Raw genomic sequence first — 22,872 nt, 5'->3', positions numbered from 1 at the left:
AAAAATATGTTTAAAGTTCTGGCAGGTTAAACTGTGTCTGCCGATTGCATTGGCTGTGTCCTTATTTCTTATTGCTGCAAGATGTTCCTTAATTCTGTCAGAAAACTTGTGTGTGGTTTTTCCTATGTAGAAGGAGCTGCATGTGACACAGATACCTGCATAATCAACATTTTCAGTTTTGCAATCGTAGTGTTTTCTAAAAAAATAAACATAGTTACAATGTTTAAACACATAGGTATGGCCAGTGTAGATGAATTTACAGACAATGCAGTTTTCACATTTGAACATGCCTTTTGGTTCTCTAACAGTGGACTGTCTATGCACAAAAAATGGGAAATCCCTGTTTTCAAAATTAACTCAAAGTCTTAGTTTTCTTGTGGCTGAAACAGGGTGCATTTCCAAGTAGTCTTGTTAATTCTTTATTCTGCGTGATGAACTCCCAGTTAGTGTTAATAATGTTCCTGATACAGTGCATGTCTCGGCTGATGGGTATCGGGAAGCTTAGAGTTCTATCAGCAGTAGTTTGTTTGTTGGTGGTTTCAAGAAACCTGTATTTGATGATCGGTTTGAATTTGCTGCCTCGGGAGACACTAATGTCTTGGAAGATGCTGTCAAGCATTTCTGCAGGGTATTTTTTGTGCAGAAAAAGGTGCTTGAGAAAGAGGCATTCTTGTAGGAAGTCACTGTCCTCGCTGACTATGCGGGATAATCTGATGAATTGTCCACGCACTATATTTCTTTTGATGAACTGTGGGTGCTGGCTCGTGTATTCAAGAAAATTGTTTTTGTATGTGTTTTTCCAGAATACAGTGGAGCTGAGTAGTGAAGTATTCGGGTCTAGACAAATTTCAGTGTATAGAAAGTTGATTTTGGAGCCCTGGGAGTAAATAACAAATTTAAGGAAGCCTAGGCTTCTGGTGAGGGACTCCACAATTGCAAAACTGAAAATGGTAGTTGGTGCACTTGTTGTTTAGGTGAGAGGCAAAAAGATTGCAGCAAGGCTGGTCTCATGTGTGGAAAATAATGTCCAATACATTCTGGTTGAGGGGCCAGTTGTGTGGCATGAGAATGGCTCTGCTCAGCTTGCCCAGTATGATGCTGAATCTCCCTAGAATATGCATTGCTATTAGAAAGCGGTTAATGGAAATTGCCCATTGCCACACTCTGAGCACTTCCCGACAGAGAGGATAGGATCTGGCTCCTCCTTGCTTATGTACCATATCAGTGACATGTTGTCAGACTGAATCGCTACAGTCCCTAGAGGAAGGGCAGATTGGAATGCCTGCAATGCTAAGAGCACTGCCTTCATCTCTAAGACATTTATGTGGAGCTTGGCCTCATCTACAGACCAGGTACCTTGAACAGTCATCCCCAGATAAAGCCCCCCACCCTATCTAGGAAGCATCCATGGTCACCATAGCCTGTGACTGGGTCGGCCTTGTGTCACCTGCTGAGAAGGAATCCACCATCAAAGATTGTTTTTGCACATTTCCATTATGAGGATCCGATAGTACATTGATTGATGCATTATTGATCACTGTGAGGCTAGAAGTCATTCCAAAATTAGCATGCGAAACCTGGCCAGTGGGATTAACACAACTGCAGCAGCTGCAGAACCTAAGGCCTGAAGAACATGATGGGCAGGTACGCTTTTGTTCCTAATCAACCTTGTGGTCTGCTTCTTGATTGTCGACACTATGGAAGCAGGAAGTCTGGCAATCATCAGGTTTGTGTCTAGCAGGGCTCCTACAAATGTTATTGTTCGAGTGGGTTCCGGATGAGATTTTTGAATTATTGTTATGCCTAGTTCTAAACAAAGCTGAAGAACAAAGTCTCTTGTGTATACTAGTACAGAGACATGCCATCAAATGCAGCACTGGCGATCCAAAATTTAAAAGGCTCTGAAAAATCGCAAAGGCGCACCCAGGCATGCCTCCTTATGGAAATGCTGGAACACACCTCTCTACCCATTCCTTTGGCAGCATGGACAATGAGCCTCATGGAAGAGTTGGCAATGGAAGGCAGGGTAGCTATGGCAATGGAAGGCAGGGTAGCTAACTGGGAAGCTACCCTCTTTAGCTCCCTCCGCTACTGCTCCTCGAAGGGTATCGGAGAGCTCCTTGATCAGATCACTTTGTAACCTAGTAAAATAAATAATTCAGTAAGCGCAAGCAAAGATCACTGAGGAAAGGAGACTCTTCCCACATCTATCCATCTTCCTAGAATTTTTATTTGGAGAATGGATAGTTGACCTCTCCTCAAACAATTCTTTCTTGGTTGCTGCTGTCATAACCATAGCATCTACTGCAACCTCCTTAGTCAAGAAAGCCTTATCAGAAGGAGCAGTTATGATCTTATTTGGACTCCGGGAACCGGCTTGATGGAATCTGCTGTCTCCCACGCCCGCCGTGAGATTAGGTTTATAAGCTCTTTGGTGGGTGGAGTCACCCAGGAGGTAGATGGATGGGAAGCAAAGGCGGCCAGGTACACCAACTCCTTGGGCTAGGGGGTTGCTGGACTTCCAGTCACCCTTCTGCTTGAGAATTTCTAGACTCTCCCCAAAGGAAACATCCTCTGGGGGTGACAGTGGGGAACTCTCACCCTAATCGAGGTCTGTGTCTTCAGTGGCCGACTCCTCTGTGGAATCTAGATGCTTCCTCTTGCACAGCCTCTTCCGAGGAACCTCCACAGTGGGATAGTCTGGGAGGTATCAGGAGTCGGGGGTACCCTGACGGGTATCCTGGAGCCTAGGCTCCCACTGTCCCTGTGGGACAAAGAAGAGTGCTGGGCATCTACCTGAGATAACAGATCCTAAAGGCTGTGTGAATTTCTTAGTGCAGTACCAGCAATAGCCCTCTCCAAAGCTCCAAAGGCTGATTGCTCCTGGAAGGATGAGAACTCCGGACATGAGAAGCCATGCTTTTGGGATAGAGACCCCCCCCCCCAGTCCAGAAGACAACTCACTCAGGGTCGAAGCCAGAGCTGCGCTCACTTTCGCCAAATCCCCAAGGGCCATCGACGGCTCTGATGATCTGGAAGTTGATTGGACCTGAGACTCGTGAAGCTCACTTCAGCTCCAGGAGCTCTCTGTCTCCAAAAAAGATGATACGCTTCGAGCTGAAGTCTGATCCAAGGAAGATAACATCCTAGGAACCAAACTCAAAGTCACCAGGCATACTGGATCTATGGACTCCAAAACTTGCCCCGAAGTTGGAGGAGGAACATGTGGGAAGTGGACAGTTCAGGTAGACCTGGAGCAGAAAGGGCTGAGGTTGAAGGGGACCTAGTGATATCCTGCAGCCATAAGATCTTCTGCATCATGTGTTCCACTTATTCTGTAATACACCTGGTCAAACAGGAGAACATAGCAGAAGAAGATCTTGGCCTTGAAAGGGGGATGGTACCCTCGAAGGTACTTGGTCGTATGATGGAGAGTACAGAGTCCATGGTAAGGTCAATATAGGCTTGAAAGGGCTAAATGCAGGATCTAACCCATCCTTGCAAAATGAGGTCAAAGCCAAAAAAGCCAGACCGGATGAAATAATGGTTGAAGCAGATTACTCTAATTGGGTTTGAGACTCCCCAGACGAGGGAGATTTTGTTTTCTTGGATTTCAGCTCTGAAAAACCAGTCAGCGCAGACAAAGGTCGTTTCTTGACCTTATCCAAAGATTTGGTGGACGAGGATGAAGCAGGGCTGGAAAGAGACGATTTAGCTTTAGAGGAAGAAGCTGATCCTGAAAAGGCTTTATCAAAGGCTGAAGGCAACGTCCCTCGTAAAATGAGCTTGTTCCTTAGGTTTATTAAGGCTCTATTATTGAAGGAGTGACATAGCTCAGCCCTCCTGTAAACGCAAAGGCCCAAAACAGTATACACAAAGAGTGCGAGTCAGTAAATGGGATTTTATGCGCCTGTACTTTGTGCACTTCTTGAAACCCACAGGTTTTTCTTGTTTCTCCACCATAACATAGGAGGAGAGGCACAACACACATACAGAGACATTCACACAAGAGAAAGGAACAGAGAAAAGTTTTTTTGTTTTGAAACAAAAGAGGGAAAAGAAAACGCTGCTAACAATAGTAGGCAAGAAATACCTCAAGGGTAAAAGGGGAAGAAGTAACCTATGAAAAACTGGTTACTGGTGGGAAAGAACAGGAAGAAATAAATGCAAGATAAATATAATAGCGTTAAAGAGCGAAACAGAGCAACAGTTAGGAAAGGACTTATGTTATCAAAATCTACAAAAGTAAGAAAGGGTTTAAAGAAATTTGAAGAAAAATTACAACCTGACACCAAGAGATATCTGGGATGATCACATCTTCGCAAAGTGGCAAATGAAAACAGATGCATTGTGGGTAAAGGGGAGGTACCCAAGAGCTTTTTTGGTTGCCACGAGCTTGCTAATGTCCAAGTCGGATCAGAGGGCCTGGATCCGAACTCACATGTGAGGAGAAAAAGAAAATATAGCAATATCAGATCCATTATTCACTCATGTATACTATGCCAAAATTACTAGAAGAATTCCTCCATCCTGGAAACCAAAGTGTGCATCATGGATGGCTGTAAATGGTCAATCTGTTGGTCATGAAGTACAAATTCCATTATTTGATTGTTCATCCTTATCAAACTTAACTGTATTGTTCTGCTTGTATGCAGTACTTGAAAATACTGTTTAAGAGTTCACAAGTTGGTGATGACCAGCATTTATGCCCAACACTAGTCTTTTGAGCATTCATACCAATCCATGTATCTAGGAGATTTATGAACAGATTTATTTATTCAAAGATGCTGATTTCTAATAAACAGTAGAAACCTGTTACATGACACTGGCATTATTTGAAACACAACTTGTTTGCTTATTCTAGGTGAAAAAAAACAAGAAATGTTATTTTTTATCTGTTTTCAAACTATTGTTTAGTTACAGGCCAGGTTTAAGTATTAGAACTTCATCATTTAATGCCTAATGCACCTAACATAATGATGATAAACTATAACACTTTGAATATTGCAGCCTCATAACATAGCCCTATCATAAGTAAATTTTCTTTGTACTTGTTCTAAACACTTTGGTTCACTTTTGCTATAACAGGATACAGTAGTGTTAAGTAAATTAGGAAGTTATAAAGACTAGTTATAATATCAAATTCCTTTCCTGACATGGTCTTTAACACATCTGCAGAAGTGCTACATTTCTAAATTGAATCGGTCCATTGCTGACATGGTCTTAAATAAAACATGCACTTGTAAAACTGCTATATTTCTAACCTGAATCATTCTCTTTCAATGAAAATGTGTTACTAATTAAAATGACAAGATCTTTAATCAATATTCTTTCCCCTAAAGTGGCATTACCAAGCTGATTTGTGTAATGATTCAGAAACAAAACTTTGCATTTCTAAGCAATGAAATGGAGGTCCTGTTGTTTTACTAATGTATAAATATCATGGAAGTAGACATTCACATGCCTGACGTTATTAGCAGAGGTTAACACTAAACTTATCTAAAGGCTATCTGCATAGTTGGAAATCCAGCACCTTGGTGCTACAGGTAATGAGGTGAAAGCCAAGTTAAACACAACTCGTCGCAAAATAGAAACTTGCCTGTAATGCTTGTTTCTTTTTATGTCATAAAAATGAAAAAAGGCACTGTGGCCCACATCTACATTCGTTACATACATAGTGTACTAGTCTTCTGTGGCACCTCCCCTCATTTTTCAACTCCCTTCAAGAAGAGCAGCTTCAAACCATCCCAACCATATGCTCCTACTAAAACTGCTGAACTCTGTGGCATGCAGTCCCTCCCTGTAATCATCATCATGCATGCTCTCCCGATTCCTCCTACCACTATTTCTACACTAACTGAATTACCCAACATAAGATGCCTGCTTTTCCTGCGGGATTGTTTGCCACCTTCCATCGACTCTCTTTTGAAACATTTTTAGTACACCTCCCTTAAGTCTACACTACTGATGCAGTGTTAGAGGAAACCATCTGTTCAAGGACTGCATAACTTTGAGGTAGCTTTACTGGTGTGCTTCTGTTCTTCATTCTTATTCCTCTGCACAGCCTACTCCATTAAGATGTTTTCCACTCTTGGCACTTCAAAGGGTAATTCGTGATAACATTACATGTCAAGGCAGAGGATGGATGCAGTGTCTTGAATGCTTGCTACCTCTTCCCTGAGATGAGCCACCCTCTAGTATATAGAAGTACCTGAAAAAGGTACTCTGCCAGATCCTGTAGATTTCCAGTACACAGGCACAGCACCATACCACTCCTAGTACCTTTTACTTTACAGTCTGTCTTATTGTGGTATTGCTAGCATGTGTGTCTCAGTTTGTTTTCTTTAACAACTTAAATACAGAAGTTTAGACCTCCAGCAAACCGGCTTTGTATGCAAAGGATTATAAACCCAGCCTGTCAGGTAGATGATTTGAGTTATAAACAAATGAGTTGGGTCACTGCAAAGTGGACAAGGACCAGGGTCTGAGATTGAGTGGTTGATAGCAACTTTTCCATCTCAAGGGAGAGGGAGATTCTCTACTTTAGTGCTGATTTCAGGTAAAGACCTGTACTTTCAACAGTTATCCGACTCCACAAAGGGGGAGCCATGACGGACCCCGGAAACTACCGCCCCATTAGCCTGATGAGCCTGGTCTGCAAGGCCATGGAACGTATCATCATGGAACTCATAAACAAAGACAATGGTAATCTCCAAACTCTGGACCCTACACAGTTTGTATTTGTAAAAGGCCGATCATGTCTCCTAAACCTGACTGACTTCTTTGAAGCAGTCACCAAAGCCATAGATCAGGGTAAAATGGTTCACACAGTTTATCTAGATCTCGCCAAGGCTTTCGACACCATCCCCCACTCTGGAATTATAGATAAGCTCACTAAACTAGGTATAAATCCCTATGTCACAAGATGGGTTGCCAACTGGCTCACGGACAGAACCCACACTGTGAAAGTAGCTGATTCCAAATCCAACATCAGACCAGTGACAAGTGGAGTACCACAGGGTTCAGTCCTGGGTCCTCTCCTGTTTGGTATCTACTTCTCTGAAGTGCAGGCCAACACAGAAGGTCTTTGGCTAACAAAGTTTGCAGATGACTGCAAACTAGGAGCCATAATCGAAACTCCTAACGATGTGGACAAACTACAAAAGGGCCTCAATGAGACAGATACCTGGTGTCAAAGCCATGGCCTGAAGCTCAATGCCAAAAAGTGTACTGTCATCCCCTTTGGTAAAAACTCTGTACCCATGAACTACCACATAGCTGGTAGTCTACTTAATGCCGAAAATGTAATAAGAGACCTTGGGACACAGGTGGACAGTAGTCTCTCCTTTGATAATCACATCGCCACAGTGGTCAGGAAATCCTTCTACGTGGCTCATCTCATCACAAAAGGATTCTCATCCAGAAAAAAAGAGGTCATTGTTCCCCTCTACTCATCACTCATTAGACCCATTATAGAGTACAACGCCCCTTTTTGTATGTACCTCACAAGACATCTACAACAACTGGAAAGACCACAGAAATACCTCACAAAGAGGATTACTGGCCTCAAACATATGCCTTATGCAGACTGTCTCAAAAAAACTACAGCTTTACTCCATCGCATATCGCCTACTCAGGGGCGATCTCTGCCTAACATACAAAGCTGTGTCAAACCCAGAGCCGTTGGACATGCTCCACTTAAAGAAATCCCAATCCCTCCGAGCTACACACTCTAGGGACCTTAACCTTGTCACCACAATAAACAGAACATGCTGGAGGGATAGATTCCTGTCCCAGAGACTTCCCATACTCTGGAACAGACTACCTATCTATGTCAAACAGAGCTCCTCATTAGCACTCTTCAAGAAAAATCTTGATGACTGCATGGGAAATGGGAAATTCACCCCGGGGATCACTTCTGTGGCTCTGCTCAACAGGGGCACAGGAAAATAATTTTCTTGGGTGGCGAAAGCCAGGGTACATTTTTTGGCTAGGCTTGTATGGGCCCTAGGGCCGATAGCCTAGTACATACCTATGAACCTATGAAATGGAACAGTCAGCTGTGTAACTGGGCATCATGACAAGCATAAATTATCTAATGTGGGGTATCCATGGCATTGCACAACTATTGGGAACTTAACACTGCACCTATAACCTCAATGGGTATTGGCCACTAAAGTCCAACTACTCACAAATAGAGATATTAACACCACAAGTAGTGACTGGAATTAGAAAGTGAAAAGACAGCAGAGTAAGGTGGGTGGTCACCAAGCATGGCTGGTCTCCAAAAATCATAACAACTCAAGCTGGAGGGGAAAAATACAGCTTTGGATTTATAGGTGTTTCTGCAAAGACTATATTTGCATCCTAAAAGACTGCTGCAATCTTGCTTATGGCTGCCTCTCAAGAAAAAGGTTTGGCCAAGTCTAAGTGGCTGGAAAGGAGGAGGAAAATTAATAACCAGACCTACAAAACAAAAGTCTGATTAATATACACAACAGAGAGTACTTTCCTAGCACATGAAAAAAACACAAAAATTGCAGAAATAATAGAAGCACTGTATACATAAATAAGCACACTACAGAGTAAGCAACACTGCTTTTATTGGAAGTTTTGATTTATACTGAATTCTTCTTCCTGCTTGAGCAGTGTGAACCACACTCCTCACTTGCAATGAATAGGTTGTACAGCAAATGAAACATCACTCACCCTTCCACTGTCAAATTCTTCATCCCACTCATCGATTACAGTATAATTTCTGGCATTCTTTGCATAATGCACAGCATCATGGGTAACTGACGAAGCTGCACCATCCCAGGTACGAACTGAAAAGGAAGCAACAAGTGTTGTTAAATATTTCATCGATTTACTTTATCACCTTCTCTAATGACATTTTTAAAGATGTACATTGATTTCCTTCAGCTGGCTTAACAACACTGAAACACACTTCAGAAATGTATCTCTACATATGCAACCTACATGGGAAGGAATGCCTGTGATGTTGTCAATTTTAGAAAATTAGCAATGCAGCCAGAAGCTGTGGTGATGGTGGTGGCTGGGGTTCACTATGCCAGCTGTACAACATGGTGCGAGATTCAAATTCTACTGAAGATCTTATGATGAACCTTTCTGCATCCCAAGTTACTGCTCTGGCTGTGTGAAGGGGAAAGTCTGGGTGTGGAAACAAGCAGCATCAACTTACTGTTGAGCACAAGTATTTCATCAGGACAGCTTATTGCTATTACCATAACTAACTTCATTAAGCCAGGAATGCTTACTGTTACTATAAGCAAATACTTCCCATCAACCAAGCAGTATGAGATTCATTTTAACATACATGCCTCCCTACCAGGCCAGCAATATCAGTTTATTGCTACTACCACAAATACATCCTTTAAGCCATGATATCAGAAAGGAAAGTTGTGTAAAATCTTACCATAACCACAGATGTCCTTCTCTTTCATGTTGCAGTATTCTAGTGGGTTTACCCTTCTCCCCATCAGCTTGTTTGGCCAGGTTTCCAAAGCTTTTCCAGTCCCTGTTGGTGCGTCAGATGTCTGACGTGTTGGTTGGTACTTGGGCCATAAATGTGAAGTCTGCGCGTACCAGTCCTCAGAACCAAGAAGCCCTAGATGGAGCCAGTCCTGATAGCATAGCCTGTAGGAACCGAGGAGAGCAAGTGCAAGGAGAACAGGGGATGGAGGGAGGGAAGGAATACTGCAACATGGAAGAGAAGGACATCTATGGCTATGGTAAGATTTTAAACAACTTTCCTATGTCCTTCTATTCCAATGTTGCAGTATTCACTAGTGGGCGAGTACAAAAGCTCACTGCTGGCTGGGAGGTGGTCTGGAAGAGGATTCCAGGAACCCATGCAGGACAACCCTGGCAAATCCCACTCTGGTCCTGGAGATGTGGTCCAGCTTGTAGTGTCTGGTGAAGGTGTGCACAGATGACCAGGCAGCAGCCTCCAGAATGGAGTTAGTATCTAGACCTTTAAAGACGGCTCCAGAGGAAGCCATGGCCCTTGTGGAAAGGGCTCCGATGTTGCCCATTAAGCGTCTTTCCATGGTGTGAGTAACAAAAGGAGATGGCCCTAGCAATCCAAGAAGAATTTTTTTCCCCACATCTTTCCCCAGAGTTGTGGTGTGGAAGGAAACAAACAGCTGGTCTGATTTGCGTATAGGCTTGGTCTTATGAAAATAGAAACAAAGTTGTCTGTGTACATCCAGGAAGTGAAGGACTCTCTCACTGTCTCCCTGAGGATTTGGAAAGGAGGTGGGCAGGTGAATAGCCTGATATAGGGAGAGGTCATTAACCACCTTCGGAGTGAAGGAGGGATTAATCCTGAGGTGACCCTGTCCATATGGAAAACTAGGAAGGGTGGGAGTAGCCATGAGGGCTTGGAGCTCTGAGACCCTTCTGGCTGATGTCAAAGCTACTAGCAGTACCTGTTTTCCAAGTGCAAAATTTCAAGTCAGCCTTGCCTGCTAGTTCAAAGGGTGGCAGAGTAAGTTTTTCCAGCACATAATTAAGATCCCAGGGTGGAAGAGTCTGTTTTCTAGGGGGGTCTTAAGTGTAAAACACCTTTTAGGAATAGCTTGTCTGGAAGTCTGGAAGCTAGTGGAGGGCCATAGGCAGGCAGGCAGAAATGGCAGACAGGTGTATTTTTAAGGAGAAGTAAGACAAGCCTGTCTTTAGAAGTTCACACAGGTAAGAGAGAATAAGAGACAGGTCACTGTCCATTGGCTCTATTTGTCTTGTGAGACCAGATAGAAAACCTTCTCCATTTAGAGAGATAGGATTTTCTGGTGTTTGGTTTCCAGACCTCCTGGAACTGAGAGCATGTCCTTGGTTGTACAGGTGTCTGAAAGGAATCAAAATCGTACCCACCACAGGGAGAGGTGCAGGATCTCCACTGTGTGTGAATCTGTGTTCCCTGGTGCTGTGCGAGTAAATCCACTGAGGGGGTAACGTGATGATTGCCTTTGGAAAGAAGTAGTAGTAAGGGGAATCAGTGCTGCCTTGGCCAAAAAGGGGTCACCAACAAGATTTTTGGTGAGTCCTGCTGAATTTTCAGTAGGATTCTGTGGATCAGAGGGAAGGGGAGGGGGAGGCATACAGGAATTTCCCCTTCCAAGACATTAAAAACGCATCTGTTTGAGGAGCCTTCAGGTTGTGAGTTCTGGAGCAATAGCTCTGGAGTTGCCCGTTTGTGGAGGAGGTGAACAGGTCTATCTGTGTAATACCCCACCCGTGGATCAGATCTAGGAATACCTCCCTTGACAGCATCCACTTGTGACTGTCTGAGGAGGGTCTGATTAAGGAGTCTGCCAGGCAATTGTGTTGGGAGGGGATCTAGGCTGCCTGTAGGAAGATGCCCTGGGAGACAGTTTGATCCCATACCTGTAGGGTTAGTCTGCAGAGGAGGTATGACTTTGTTCCTCCTTGATTGTTCAAGTGCCACATCACTGTGGTGTTGTCTGTGAAGATCTTCAGAATGCCCTGTCTGAGGAAAGGAAGAAAGGCCTGCAGGGCCAGAAGAATGGCTGACATTTCCTTGATGTTGATATGCCATTGCTTGTGTTTGTCTTTCCATAAACCTTGCACTGTACTTGTGTCTAATGTTGCCCCCAGCCCAAAAGTGAGGTGTCTTTTGTGCATGATCTGAGAAGGGGAGGGCAATTGTAGACAGAGACCCAGGTTTAGGGTCACCAGGGCCATCCACCACTTCAACTCTTGGTGAAGGCAGGGGAGAAATGGGATTCTGAACTCTAGAGGGGTGTGAGTGCTGGGCCCATACTGAACGAACACACCACTTCATCTTTCTCATGTGTAATCTTGCCAGTGGCAGCATGGGAATAGTGGCAGCCAAGTGGCCGAGAAGTTTGAGGAATTCCCTCCCAGTCAGGGTGGGTGAAAGGAGGGCAGATTGAAGACGTTGGGTCAGGGAAAGAACTTTTCCTGAGGTAGGAAAGGGAATCCTGAGGTCTGTTCTGATTCTGCATCCTAGGAAGACAATGTCTTGTGAAGGATTTAGTTTGGATTTGAGGAAGTTTATGAGGAATGCTAGAGACAAGGAGGGTTTGTCTGACTGCTGCTTGAATGAGCAGGTTGTCTAGGTATGGGAAAATTTGCATACCTCTTGTTCTACAGTAAGCAATGACTGGGGGCTAGGCATTTTGTAGATACCCATGGAGCAGTGGAGAGTCCAAAGGGCAAGGCACAGAAGTGAAAATGCAAGGTGCCTGCTTTGAATCTGAGGAATTTTCTGAAGGACGGTTTTATGGGAATATGTAGACAGGCTTCTTTGATGTCCAGGGTCACCATGAAGGCCTGCGGAAGGATAAAGAAAAAGAGAATGGATAGAGTAATCATCCTGAAAGAGGGGTCCTTCAGGAATGGGTTGAGGTGGGAAAGATCTAGGATGGGTCTCCATGGTCCCTCCTTCTTGGGCACCAGAAAAATTCTGGAGTAGAAGCCTCTCCCTCGAGCAGAGGGCGGGGACGAGTTCTACGTTGCCTTGGAGCAACAGATTGTGTAGGACCTTGGGAAGGAGGGACCATTGAGAGAGGGGAGGTAGTGGAATAGGAGGTTTTGGAGAAGGGGGGCATCCAATACATGAAGTAACCCTCCTTCTGTTTAGACAATACCCATTTGTCGGATGTCACTAGGGCCCATGCCGAAAGGCAGTGAGAGAGAGATGGAAGGATGGAGGTATGGTGGGGGGTAAGAAAGAGAGGGAGGCAGTCAGATGCTGCCTGCCCTTTCTGGAAAGGGAGGACTCTGGGCAGAGGCTTGAGATGTCCTAGGCTGAGTAGTCTGTCTCCTGTGAGGTCTTCCAGAACTGGAGGGAACAGAGGGCCTAGAAGACTTACTAATAAATTGTGTCTTGGCCAGGTAATTCCTTTGAAATTTTGGGATTGGAGAGACAAGAAGATGCTTTAAATATTGGAGCTCCTTCCCTTTTTGCTAAAGTGACTTAAAGAGATCAGCTACCTTGGATCCAAAAAGGGCAGTGTGATCCAAAGGAGCATCCAGTAGTTTGGCATTAAAGTCATCTGGTAGGGGCTGAAGATGCAGCCAAGAGTATCGCCTCAATACAGAGGCAGATGCAGCTGACCTGGCAGAAGCATCCACTGCATCATGTGCACACCTTAAAGAATGTTTACTAACTTGGGAGATGAGCCCAAGCAAGGAAGACAGGGATGCCTTTGCAGAGCAGTCAAGGATCTCATTACGTTCCTTAGAAGCTTTTTCCAGTAAGACCAGGGAGTATTTTGGTCATGTGAGACTGGCAATTTGTAGCCCTAAAAGCTGGAGTAGCAGAAGTGTACATATTTTAGGCATAGGGCTAAGGAGAGGAGAAGCAACATGAGCGAGGTCTGGCGTAGGCCTAAGGGCCAGAAAGGCATTGTAGAGACTCTGACTGAAGGCCTGCCAGTCTGGTAAGGCCTCTGGGGTTGAAGCGATATGCCTCTTCTTCTGTTTTTGCTCTATAGGCCTAACCAGCGTCTGGCTGGTGATCGGCCTTAAAGTAGGCAGAGGAATGGCAGAGGTCTGCTCTGAAGCACCCGTCGCAGAAGCTGGTCCCCCCTGGTGTCTGAAATCAGACATCGGGATATCCTTCCTGGATGTGTTGTCTGCTCTGGATTTTGTGGCCTCCTGGTTGGTACCCGCTTTATCCGATGTGATGGATGCCAGTTCCTTGGCCAAGCTAACGGTGGCTACAGGCGGAGGGAGTGGTAGTGAAAGTGGACAGCCTCGAGGGCTTAGCCCTCTTCCTAGGTGGTTCGGATGGGGCATTGGATGTGACTTCCATTCTGAGAGCGACCTGCCTAAAGCGCTGGTTTTCAAGATAAGTCAAGGGCCGGAAGTTGGCGACAAACGGTCTTAGGGACAAACGACTTACAAATGGTGCAGTTTTTATAATCGTTATCCCTACCCAAATAAAAGAGACACTGGTCATGTGTCTTTGTGGGGAATCTGGTGACCACAGTTGCACTTGCTCTTACCGGACATTAACAGACTATAATAATTACAAAAGGACTGAAGAAAATCCACAGCGGGGTACTTATTTTAAAGCAAAACTGATCGGATGTCCGCAAGTAGCAGGAACACCTGGCATATGGCTGGCGACTGAAAAGTTCAGAGGACTGATGCACGCAGATGTCACATTTATGGCCCACATACCAGACAACATGTCAGACGTCCAACGCACCAATAGGGACTAGAAATGCTTTGGAAATCTGGCTGAATAAGCGGATGGGAAGAAGAAACCCACTAGTGAATACTGCAAATTGGAATAGAAGGGCATCACTTAAAGCTACACTCTTGGAGATGTAGCAAGCAACATAATTATCCCACAGACTCATGTAATACGACATGAAATGGCAATGGAGAAGGGCACAAGAATAGTGGGGTGGTGTCTATAGCACATACTACGCATTTCAGATGCATTGATGTGATCTATGGCAAGCCAGCATCTGGAGCACTGCGTCTAATTCTGCTGTTCACAGTGGAGAAGGAAGATTATGCCAGCAGCACGTGCATATCTCAGACTTACCAAAATGATGAGATGAAGAGAAAGAGACTGAAGCTTACTATATAAACACTGAAAGATAGAATGGGAAGGTAGTCTTATGACTGGATACATCACAACGATGGGGGATTATAAGACAAAAAGGCAAGGGGGGGGAAGAAAGGAAATTATATAACGAACATTTAAGAAAAAAAATATTTCACAGAAATAGGACTGAGCCCTAGAATGCACTGCCAATAAGAGTGTTGAAAGCAAGTTAACAGACGAGTGAAAGAAAATGGAAGGAAAGAGTATGCAGTGTTAAGGAAGGACCAACTGCTGAGCAGCAATATGCAATGCTTGGAAGACCAGCACTTAATGCATCTTTAAACTTATGCTGCGTTTCTGTTACGTTTCTTGTGGAACTTTTCTCCCTAGGACTCCGCTGAAAAAGTAGAGCTTCTCCAGTTGGACTTTTCCAGTAAACAAATCTAAAATAAATAAAATAAAAACTTTTTCTGAACAATAAGACATGTGAGTAGGAGAGTAGACACCAGGGAAATGTTTTAAATATTTCTCCAAGTCACATAAAAAATAGATCTTGCATCACAAAGCATAGTCTGAACAATAAAAAGTATGAAACTTTAACTGGCACTACTGACTGTAAAAGTCCAGAAGTTACTAGAGACAGGACGCACACAACAGTTACAATCAGGCACAGTTGCATGTTGTTTGTTGGGGGGGGGGGGGCTGACTTACATCTCAAGAGTCATGCTTAAGACTTCTGGACAAAGGTGGAGGTAACACTACACACCGCCAGGGAGAATTTAAATATTACTCTAAGTCACTTAAAAATTAATACTGCAGCGGGTCTTGCATCACAATGCATACTCCAACAATTAGATAAATGAAACTCAAACGTCTAGCATTACTGAGCGACAGAAATCATCCATGATTTCCAAGTGACAGGGAAAAAAATAAGAGACATCAGGGGACAACTGAGAGGTGTGCATGTTTAAATGTGTGTATAGGAGAGTGAATGGGGGATGCCGGTTCCAATGTAACTGATGCTTGGGCTGCCAGTGGGGATTGCTGCAGGAAAGTGCTGATAAGCACCGGCAGCAACACTACTTAACTCAAATGCTGTGCAGATTAGCTGCTAATGAGATCTTTCCTCATTGCAGCTAAACATGACTCAGAATCATATTTTCTGAGATTGCAAAAACTGCCCCTTTTGTAGTCACAGTAGGGAATCCTAGCCCACATATGTGAAGAGGCACTCACTGGCCATATTTCAACTGCTGTTCACGCCTTTCCATTCTGTTCATCAGTCTTAATTGTATCGCTCACAGCAGCCCCTTCAGAACATGAAAAAGACCAGTCACAACCAGGGACAGTGTTAGCACTTTGAGGGTGCCCCAATAAGGTTATTCTCATAATACCAACATACCTTCAGACATCTGTACCTTTAATATCTGCAGAGCACTGTATACAACACTCTGTAAATGTTGAAAGGCAGACATGTATTTGGCTTCTAGTTGCAGTGTTATTACACTAACAAAAAGATGCACTATATCAAGTTAGCCAGCCGCACAGAGGGTAAATCATATCACAACACTAGTTGTTGCTGCATATGAACAAGCATATCATATGTCAGGCATACACACAAACTGCTGCATCACCATTAATTTTTATTTTTCCCTATTTGTTAACTGGGTAAGACCACTGGACACAACTGGTCCTTTTCAAGGGTGAGCCAGGAGGGACGCATAGTTAAGTGACTTGCTTAGGGTCACACAGTAGGCAAATGAAGGTGGAAGGAATTAAGCTGTGTATCCTAGGCACAAGAAGTTCAATGAGTTCAGAGCTACAGTCTTGTGCCTCTACACATCCAGCATCCACACAGGCAGTTATCACAAGCATCCGATTGTCCATTATATAGTATTTTTAAGATATATTTTTTCTAACTGTTTTATGTAATCAATATGTCCACATGCTTTCTGTGGTTCAGGGTATGCTCTTCAACAAATACTATTTTACCTAGGAAGTTCCCTCTTGATTTTACATTTTCTTTGTATGGTACCTGAGATTAGGAAAAAAATCTTGACCTTTAATTTGTTGCTGATTATTTTTTTCTCTTTGCTTCTTTACCCCACGCAGTTAGTTGATCATCAGTCTCTCCTGGCCAATTGCCCTATTCATTTTCCATCACTGGGACAGTGTTAGAGTGGGAAGGGTCACAAGAGTAGCTTCAGATTTTTACATTTTGATGCACTAATTCCTGTGTACATCTGGTGAAGTGCTGGGGAGGGAGGCATGCCACTGACTGACAATGGAGAGTGTTCTCTCACTTCCAAATGGGGCATTGCCTCCAAGCAGCCCTGTTCCTCCTTCCAAACCATATCTCTATTTATCACCGAGACTGCACTGCTCAATATAACCTTGAAAGTGCTGTAATCTCCCCACCCCTTGGGGATTTTGAAGGAATCTTCTTGTGACTCTGGGAATGAACCATGGGAATTTCAGAACCACAATTTCTTCCCACTCCGTTAATTCCTAGAAAAGGTCTGTTGGAAAGAAGAAAACTTGATCCCTACAGCAGATAAAGTCTTTCCCTCCTGCTCGATGTGGGTAAGGGTTTCTTTGACTGATGGCCCAAAAAGAGAACCATCAATGGGAGCATTGATGAAGGATGCTTTAAAGGGTTCCACAGATCCCCAAAACCTCAACCAGGCATGTATCCTAAGGGCTATGTCTGCACCAGCTGCTCGACAGGTTCCCTCTGCAACGTTAGAGATCATCTTCATCGAGGAATTAGAAATGAAGGAAAGAGTGGCCAATTGGGAAGATACCTTCTTGAGGTCCTCCTCAGACAAATACTCTGCCAGAGAGTTGCTAAGTTCCTTAACCAGATACCTCTGTAGACATGTGAAGTGTGGCAAATAATTCAATGCTCTCAGCATAAAAGTAGCTGAGGCATAAACACGCTTCTCATGTCTGTCCAATGCCTGAGACTTCTTGTTTGTTGAGGGGGGGGGGGTCACTGGAGCTCTGTTCTGCTAGCTCCTTCTTGGTGACTACAGACACCACAATGGCATCAACTGGAATACCCCTGCTCCAGCGATCTGCTGGGGGGGGGGTGAGGTACTTATCCGCATGCTTGGGATAGCCTCCATGGTGTCTGGCTCCTTCCACACCTGGTGGGAAACAAGACTAAGTTCATCCACTGGAGGGATCACCCAGGTCAAAGATGGGCCACATCCTGAAGGCCTCCAGGAAGACCTACTCCTCAGAAGATGGGGATTGGGACAACCCATCCACCCTTCTTTTACAGGATGTCTAAAATATCTCTGAAGGAGATGTCATCGGGTGAACCCTTCTCCCTCATCGAAGTCAGTATCTTTGGTCAATGACTCTAAAGGGGAGTCCAAGTGCTTCCTCTTGCACAGGCTGTCCTGAGAAACCTCCTCTGTGGGGTGTTCGGGGGGGAGGAATCAGAGGAGAGAGGAATCCCCTGCAGGGAATGGGCCTGAAAAACTCTCCTGGAGGGGCTTTGGACAGGATGAATGGGTCTAAAACTTGGATTAGCTGGTGACTGGATAGGATCTGAGGGGGGGACAGAAGCATCTCAATCCCTGGAGAAAGTCCTCTCTGCTACCCGAAAAACAGATCCACCCAGAGAAAGTCTACGCCTCCCCCCCCACCTAACACCAAAGCTGCCAAAGGAGAAAAGGCAGAGTCAATCACGAAGGCAGTGTCTCCAAACAGCACTGGAACCAACTATTGAGGGCTAAAGCCCTGAGGAGGAGAGATGGATATGACAAGATCAGAGCTGAGGTCAGCCAAGACGTTAGCGCTGACGACTCGGGTTCGGGATCCACTCTGCTCCAAAAGCATCAGAGCAGAGCTGGTCTGGGAGACTGCTGGACTCTTGGAAAGGTTTATCCTTGGCTGCGACGATGACTCCCTCTGGTAATCCAGATCCTGCAGTTCCGAAGTGACTGGTTAGATGGGAAGAGGAATTTGTGCTATGACAGCTGGAGCTCTCATGGATCCAGGATGGGACAGAGAAGGGAGAATCCCTAACTGTAACTGAGCTTTGATGAAACTCCACATCATCCTGTCCATATCTGGATGGGATAGCTGAGAGGATCTAGAGGAGGCTGAGGAGTGGGTAGATTCTGAAGGAGAGTGACTGGTCAAAGCCAATGGAGATGGGGAAGGCGATTTGCTCCGAACCAGCGTACAGCTCTGAGACCTCCAATCCGAAGGCTTAGGATCTGAGGAGGACTTGCTTGGACACAAGGGTGCTTGGACCAGATGTGTTAGGATCCAATAATGTTCGGATCCAAGGAACAGTCTTAGGCGGTCCTGGTTACATCAGATCCAGGTAATTTTTAGGATCCGATAAAGGCCAGATGTCTGTAGGATCCAAGGCAGCTGGATCTGGCAATTTTGGTCTCTTTTCTGGCACAGAGGACATAGCTCCTAGTGATTTTGAGGGGGTACACCGCTTCACCTCCTTAGAAGAAGGCTTCACTGGGGAACCACATCATCTTCCCAAAATTCTGAATCCGGATGCCCACAAGAGTTGCATCTATCGTCTGGTCCAAGACTATAGCTGCCCCTCTTGTGGGCATTCGAATTCAGAATTTTGTGCCCACAACAGATGCATCTTTTAAATCCTGTTGGTTTCTCAGGCATGCCAAAACACACAGGGATTCATGCACTCACACACACAACTCTCTTAACACTAAAAAACTAACTACAAAGCAAAAATACCAGGAAAACTCCCCTCCCCCCAATAATAGGAAAGAAGAGAGAAAAACGACCTATGGTCAGCTTACAGAGGAGGAGAGCGTGCAGCAGTTGGCATGGTGAAACCCAAACACCCATGAAAAACTAACCTGCTAATGTACACTAACTAACTTACAAACTAACACAGGGGGAAGATTAGGTAAGATAGGAAGAATCTAACGGCAATTTAGAGATATTTGACAGAAAAGTTGACCAAAGAAAAGGAAAACCACTACTTATCTCCTCGAGGCAATGGAACTGTGTCTGTGCTGGAAGGTGGCAAACCATATCTGAGGTGTTAGGGGAGATGTGAGGCATTTTGGGAGAGGGAGGAGCTTGAGGCTCAGATCATTAGTCTTGTGAAGTGGCCGACATGGATCTGAGATCGGATCCAAGGACCTATCGGTGAGGAAGAATGAAATGGACATCATCAGATCAGAAAAAAAAAAACACTCTTCGGCTTTCAAATAGAGTCCCAGTCTTGATAAACAAATACCATCTTAATCTACTGATGAAAGCAGAAGAACCAAACTGCAAGAGTAGTCTAGTATCTAAAACTGAGAACAACAAATCTAATGGGAATTATACTTAAGGTAGTAGAGTTTATGTAAAATGTAGCAGTTATCTAATGTTCATTCAGCTGCAGATACCCTGACATCAAAATTCTGCTTCATCTTCAAAAGCTTAAAGAAGTGCAGATCTAACTAAGAATGGATGCTACCCCAACCATTATACACGAAGTAATTGACATTCAAGACAAAAAAAAAAAAAAAAGAGTGAGAGAAACACTGTCTCTGTGGAACCTGACTGTATTTTTAACACCTAAGCACACATACATTAATAGAAAAAAAGAAGTGTATGTAACTCACCATAACGTTCCATGTTTGTTGTCCATCTCGCCTTCATTCGTACTGGTTGAGTTCAGAATCGATTCTCGGTTCCACCTCAGCCGCATACTAAAGCTTGAGGACTTCCACTGGTTCGTGGCTGTATCCCTATCCCATCATGCTCTAGTGAAGCTCCCCAGATCTTGTTTGTTGATAACATTAGGAACCCAAGGTTAACATCAAAACCTATTATGAAGACAATGAAGAAGGCCAGGGACACACTTGCCAGAAAAGGAACCTCTTTGCCCTCTATTGTCCACCAGGAGCCATAGGTAGGGGGAAGGAGGGTAGGATATAAGAATGAAGATGAGAGGGACAACAAACATGGAATGTAGTACACAACTTCTTTATGTTATGTTGTCTTATCTCGCCTCAATTCTTACTTGGTTGGGACAGTGTCCCTAGCACCATATTTCTTGGGTGGCACAAAGGAGTATATTCTTTAGGACAGTGGACCCAAAGGAGGCCCTGTCCATGGAGGCCAAATCTACTTTGTGAGGAGTGATAAATGTATGAGGCATTGCTCAAGTCACAGCAGCACAAATGCTATCCAGCAGAAGAGGTTGCCATGGCTCTTGTAGAATGGGCTTTGACTTTAAAGAGAATAATCTTATTAGATTTATATATAAAAGTGATACAATCTGAGAGCCATTTTGAAAGAGTGACCTTAGTTATAGGGGCACCTTTCTTTGCTTCTGAAAATGACACAAATAACTAATCAGATTCCCTGAAGTCCTTTGTTCTATGTAAGTAGAAGCGTAATTGCCTATAAACATCCAATTGAAGTTTATATTCTGTCTTGTTGCCATGATATGGAGAGAAAACTGGTAACTCTATGGAATGATTTAGGTTAGATTCTGAACATACTTTTGGCAGGAAGGATGGGTTTGTTCGAAGGGATACTCTGTTTTTATGAAAAAGCATATATGGTGGCTTGATCGATAAAGCTTGCAACTTTGAAACTCTTCTGGTATAAGTGATGGCAATCAACATACTTGTCTTCCAAGTTAAAAATTTTAGATCACATAATGAAGCAGGTTCAAAGGGGGTAGGATCAAGCAAGACAGAACAAAGTTTAAGCCCATGGTGGCAGGGGTGTTTTTATGGGTGGTCTTAACACGTTAGTACCCTTCAGGAAGGCTGTGCATATTTTGGGGGACATCAAATTAGGTGCGAAATCGCTTATATGGAAATTAGATATTGCTGTTAACTGTACACGAATGGTAGCTGTGCCTTCACTAAATAGTTTTGCCAGAAATTCAAGGATAGAACTTATAAGAGCAGAGAAGGGATCAATGTGCCTTGTCAGAGCCCAGCAAGAAAATCTCTTCCATTTACTGATATATAACTTTCTTGTTGAAAATTTATGAGAAGAGATCAAGATATGCTTGACCGAGTGAAGAAGGCTAGGAAGCCTGGCTATATTTGGAATCGGAGCAGCCAAGCTGTCATTTTTTCGGATTGGAAGACAAGGGTGGAGCGTTCTGGACGTATGAGTCAGAAGGTCTGGAACTGGGTCCAGAACCCACAGCTCCTCCTGAAGGTGAGGCCAAAGGAAGGGGAAGCAAATCCGACGAGGCCAATATGGTGCAATGAGAATCAGCCTGCTTCCCAACGAGTTGGCTTTCTGGAGAACCTTGGGTATTAATGGAAAGGAAGGAAAGGCATAAAAAAGACCCGGGGGGCAGTTGTGTACAAGTGCATCCCTTGGTGACTCCCCTGGAGGGGGGATTACGGCAAAACAGCTGCAGTATTTGGCATTCATGGAAGTGGCAAAAAGGTCACAGCAAAGCTGGCCCCATTTGCAGAAGATCCTCTCCGCTAGTTCTTGTTGTAGGGACCACTAATGGGGCATGAGAATTGCTATGCTGGGTTTGTCTGCTATCACGCTGGACCTCCTTTGGATGTGCATTGCTACTGGAAAGCATTGGGAGGAGACTGCCCATTGCCATAATCTGAGGGCGTGTTGACAAAAGGGGTAAAACCTGGTCCCTCCTTGTTTATGTACCAGACAACTGACATGTTGTCTGTCTGAACTGCAATTGTTCCCAGCTGAAGAGAGTCTTGGAGTGCCTGCAACATCAAAAGCACTGGTCTCATTTCTAGGATACTGATGTGCAAGTGGGTCTTGTGATCCTGCCAAGTGCCATAAACTGTCCTGCCCAGATAATGCCCACCCACCTATCTGGGAGACATCCGTGGCCACTGTGGCCACTGGCTGAGTGGAAAGAAAAGGCTGACCAGATGTTACGTGACTGGAGTGAAGACACCAGCAAAGGTCCTTTTTGCAGGACTTTGTTAAAAGAATTTAGTGAGACATAGACAGTTCTTGCAATGACCACTGGGTGAATAGAAGACAATGCAGAATTCTCATGTGCATGCGTGCTAGTGGAACTAAACCTATTGCAGATGCCATGATGCACAAGACTTTCAAGACTGTTTCTGTCTGTACTTTTGTTTTGGAGAGAAGGTTGGAGACTTGCTGTCTCAGAACTAGGTCTCTTTCTGTAGGAAGTTTTGCCCTCATGTTTATTGTATCTAGATCTGTTCCTGTAAACACGATACGTTGCGATGGCAACAAGGCAAAATTTTCATATTTATTGTGATTACCAGGTGAGAGCAGAGAGACAGAGTGGTGTCTCTTGATTCCAGTAGGGTTTGGATTTT

At 44.3% G+C, this 22,872-nt stretch overlaps 1 protein-coding gene across 1 annotated transcript in view; it reads right to left on the bottom strand.

The window, feature by feature from the left end:
* LOC122800225 (ubiquitin carboxyl-terminal hydrolase 36-like) overlaps positions 1 to 22,872 on the bottom strand; it is a 1,786,736-nt gene that overhangs the window by 39,572 nt on the left and 1,724,292 nt on the right. The window contains exon 18 of the mRNA XM_044069718.1: positions 8,710 to 8,825. Coding sequence (XP_043925653.1) covers positions 8,710 to 8,825 — 116 coding nt within the window. The remainder of the gene's footprint in view (positions 1 to 8,709; positions 8,826 to 22,872) is intronic.

The sequence above is a fragment of the Protopterus annectens genome, chromosome 4.part0, assembly GCF_019279795.1.
Source record: "Protopterus annectens isolate FY-2018-M chromosome 4.part0, PAN1.0, whole genome shotgun sequence".
Lineage (NCBI taxonomy): Eukaryota > Metazoa > Chordata > Ceratodontiformes > Protopteridae > Protopterus > Protopterus annectens.
The sequence above is the reverse complement of the archived record's forward strand: the minus strand, read 5'-3'. Positions and strand labels throughout refer to the sequence as shown.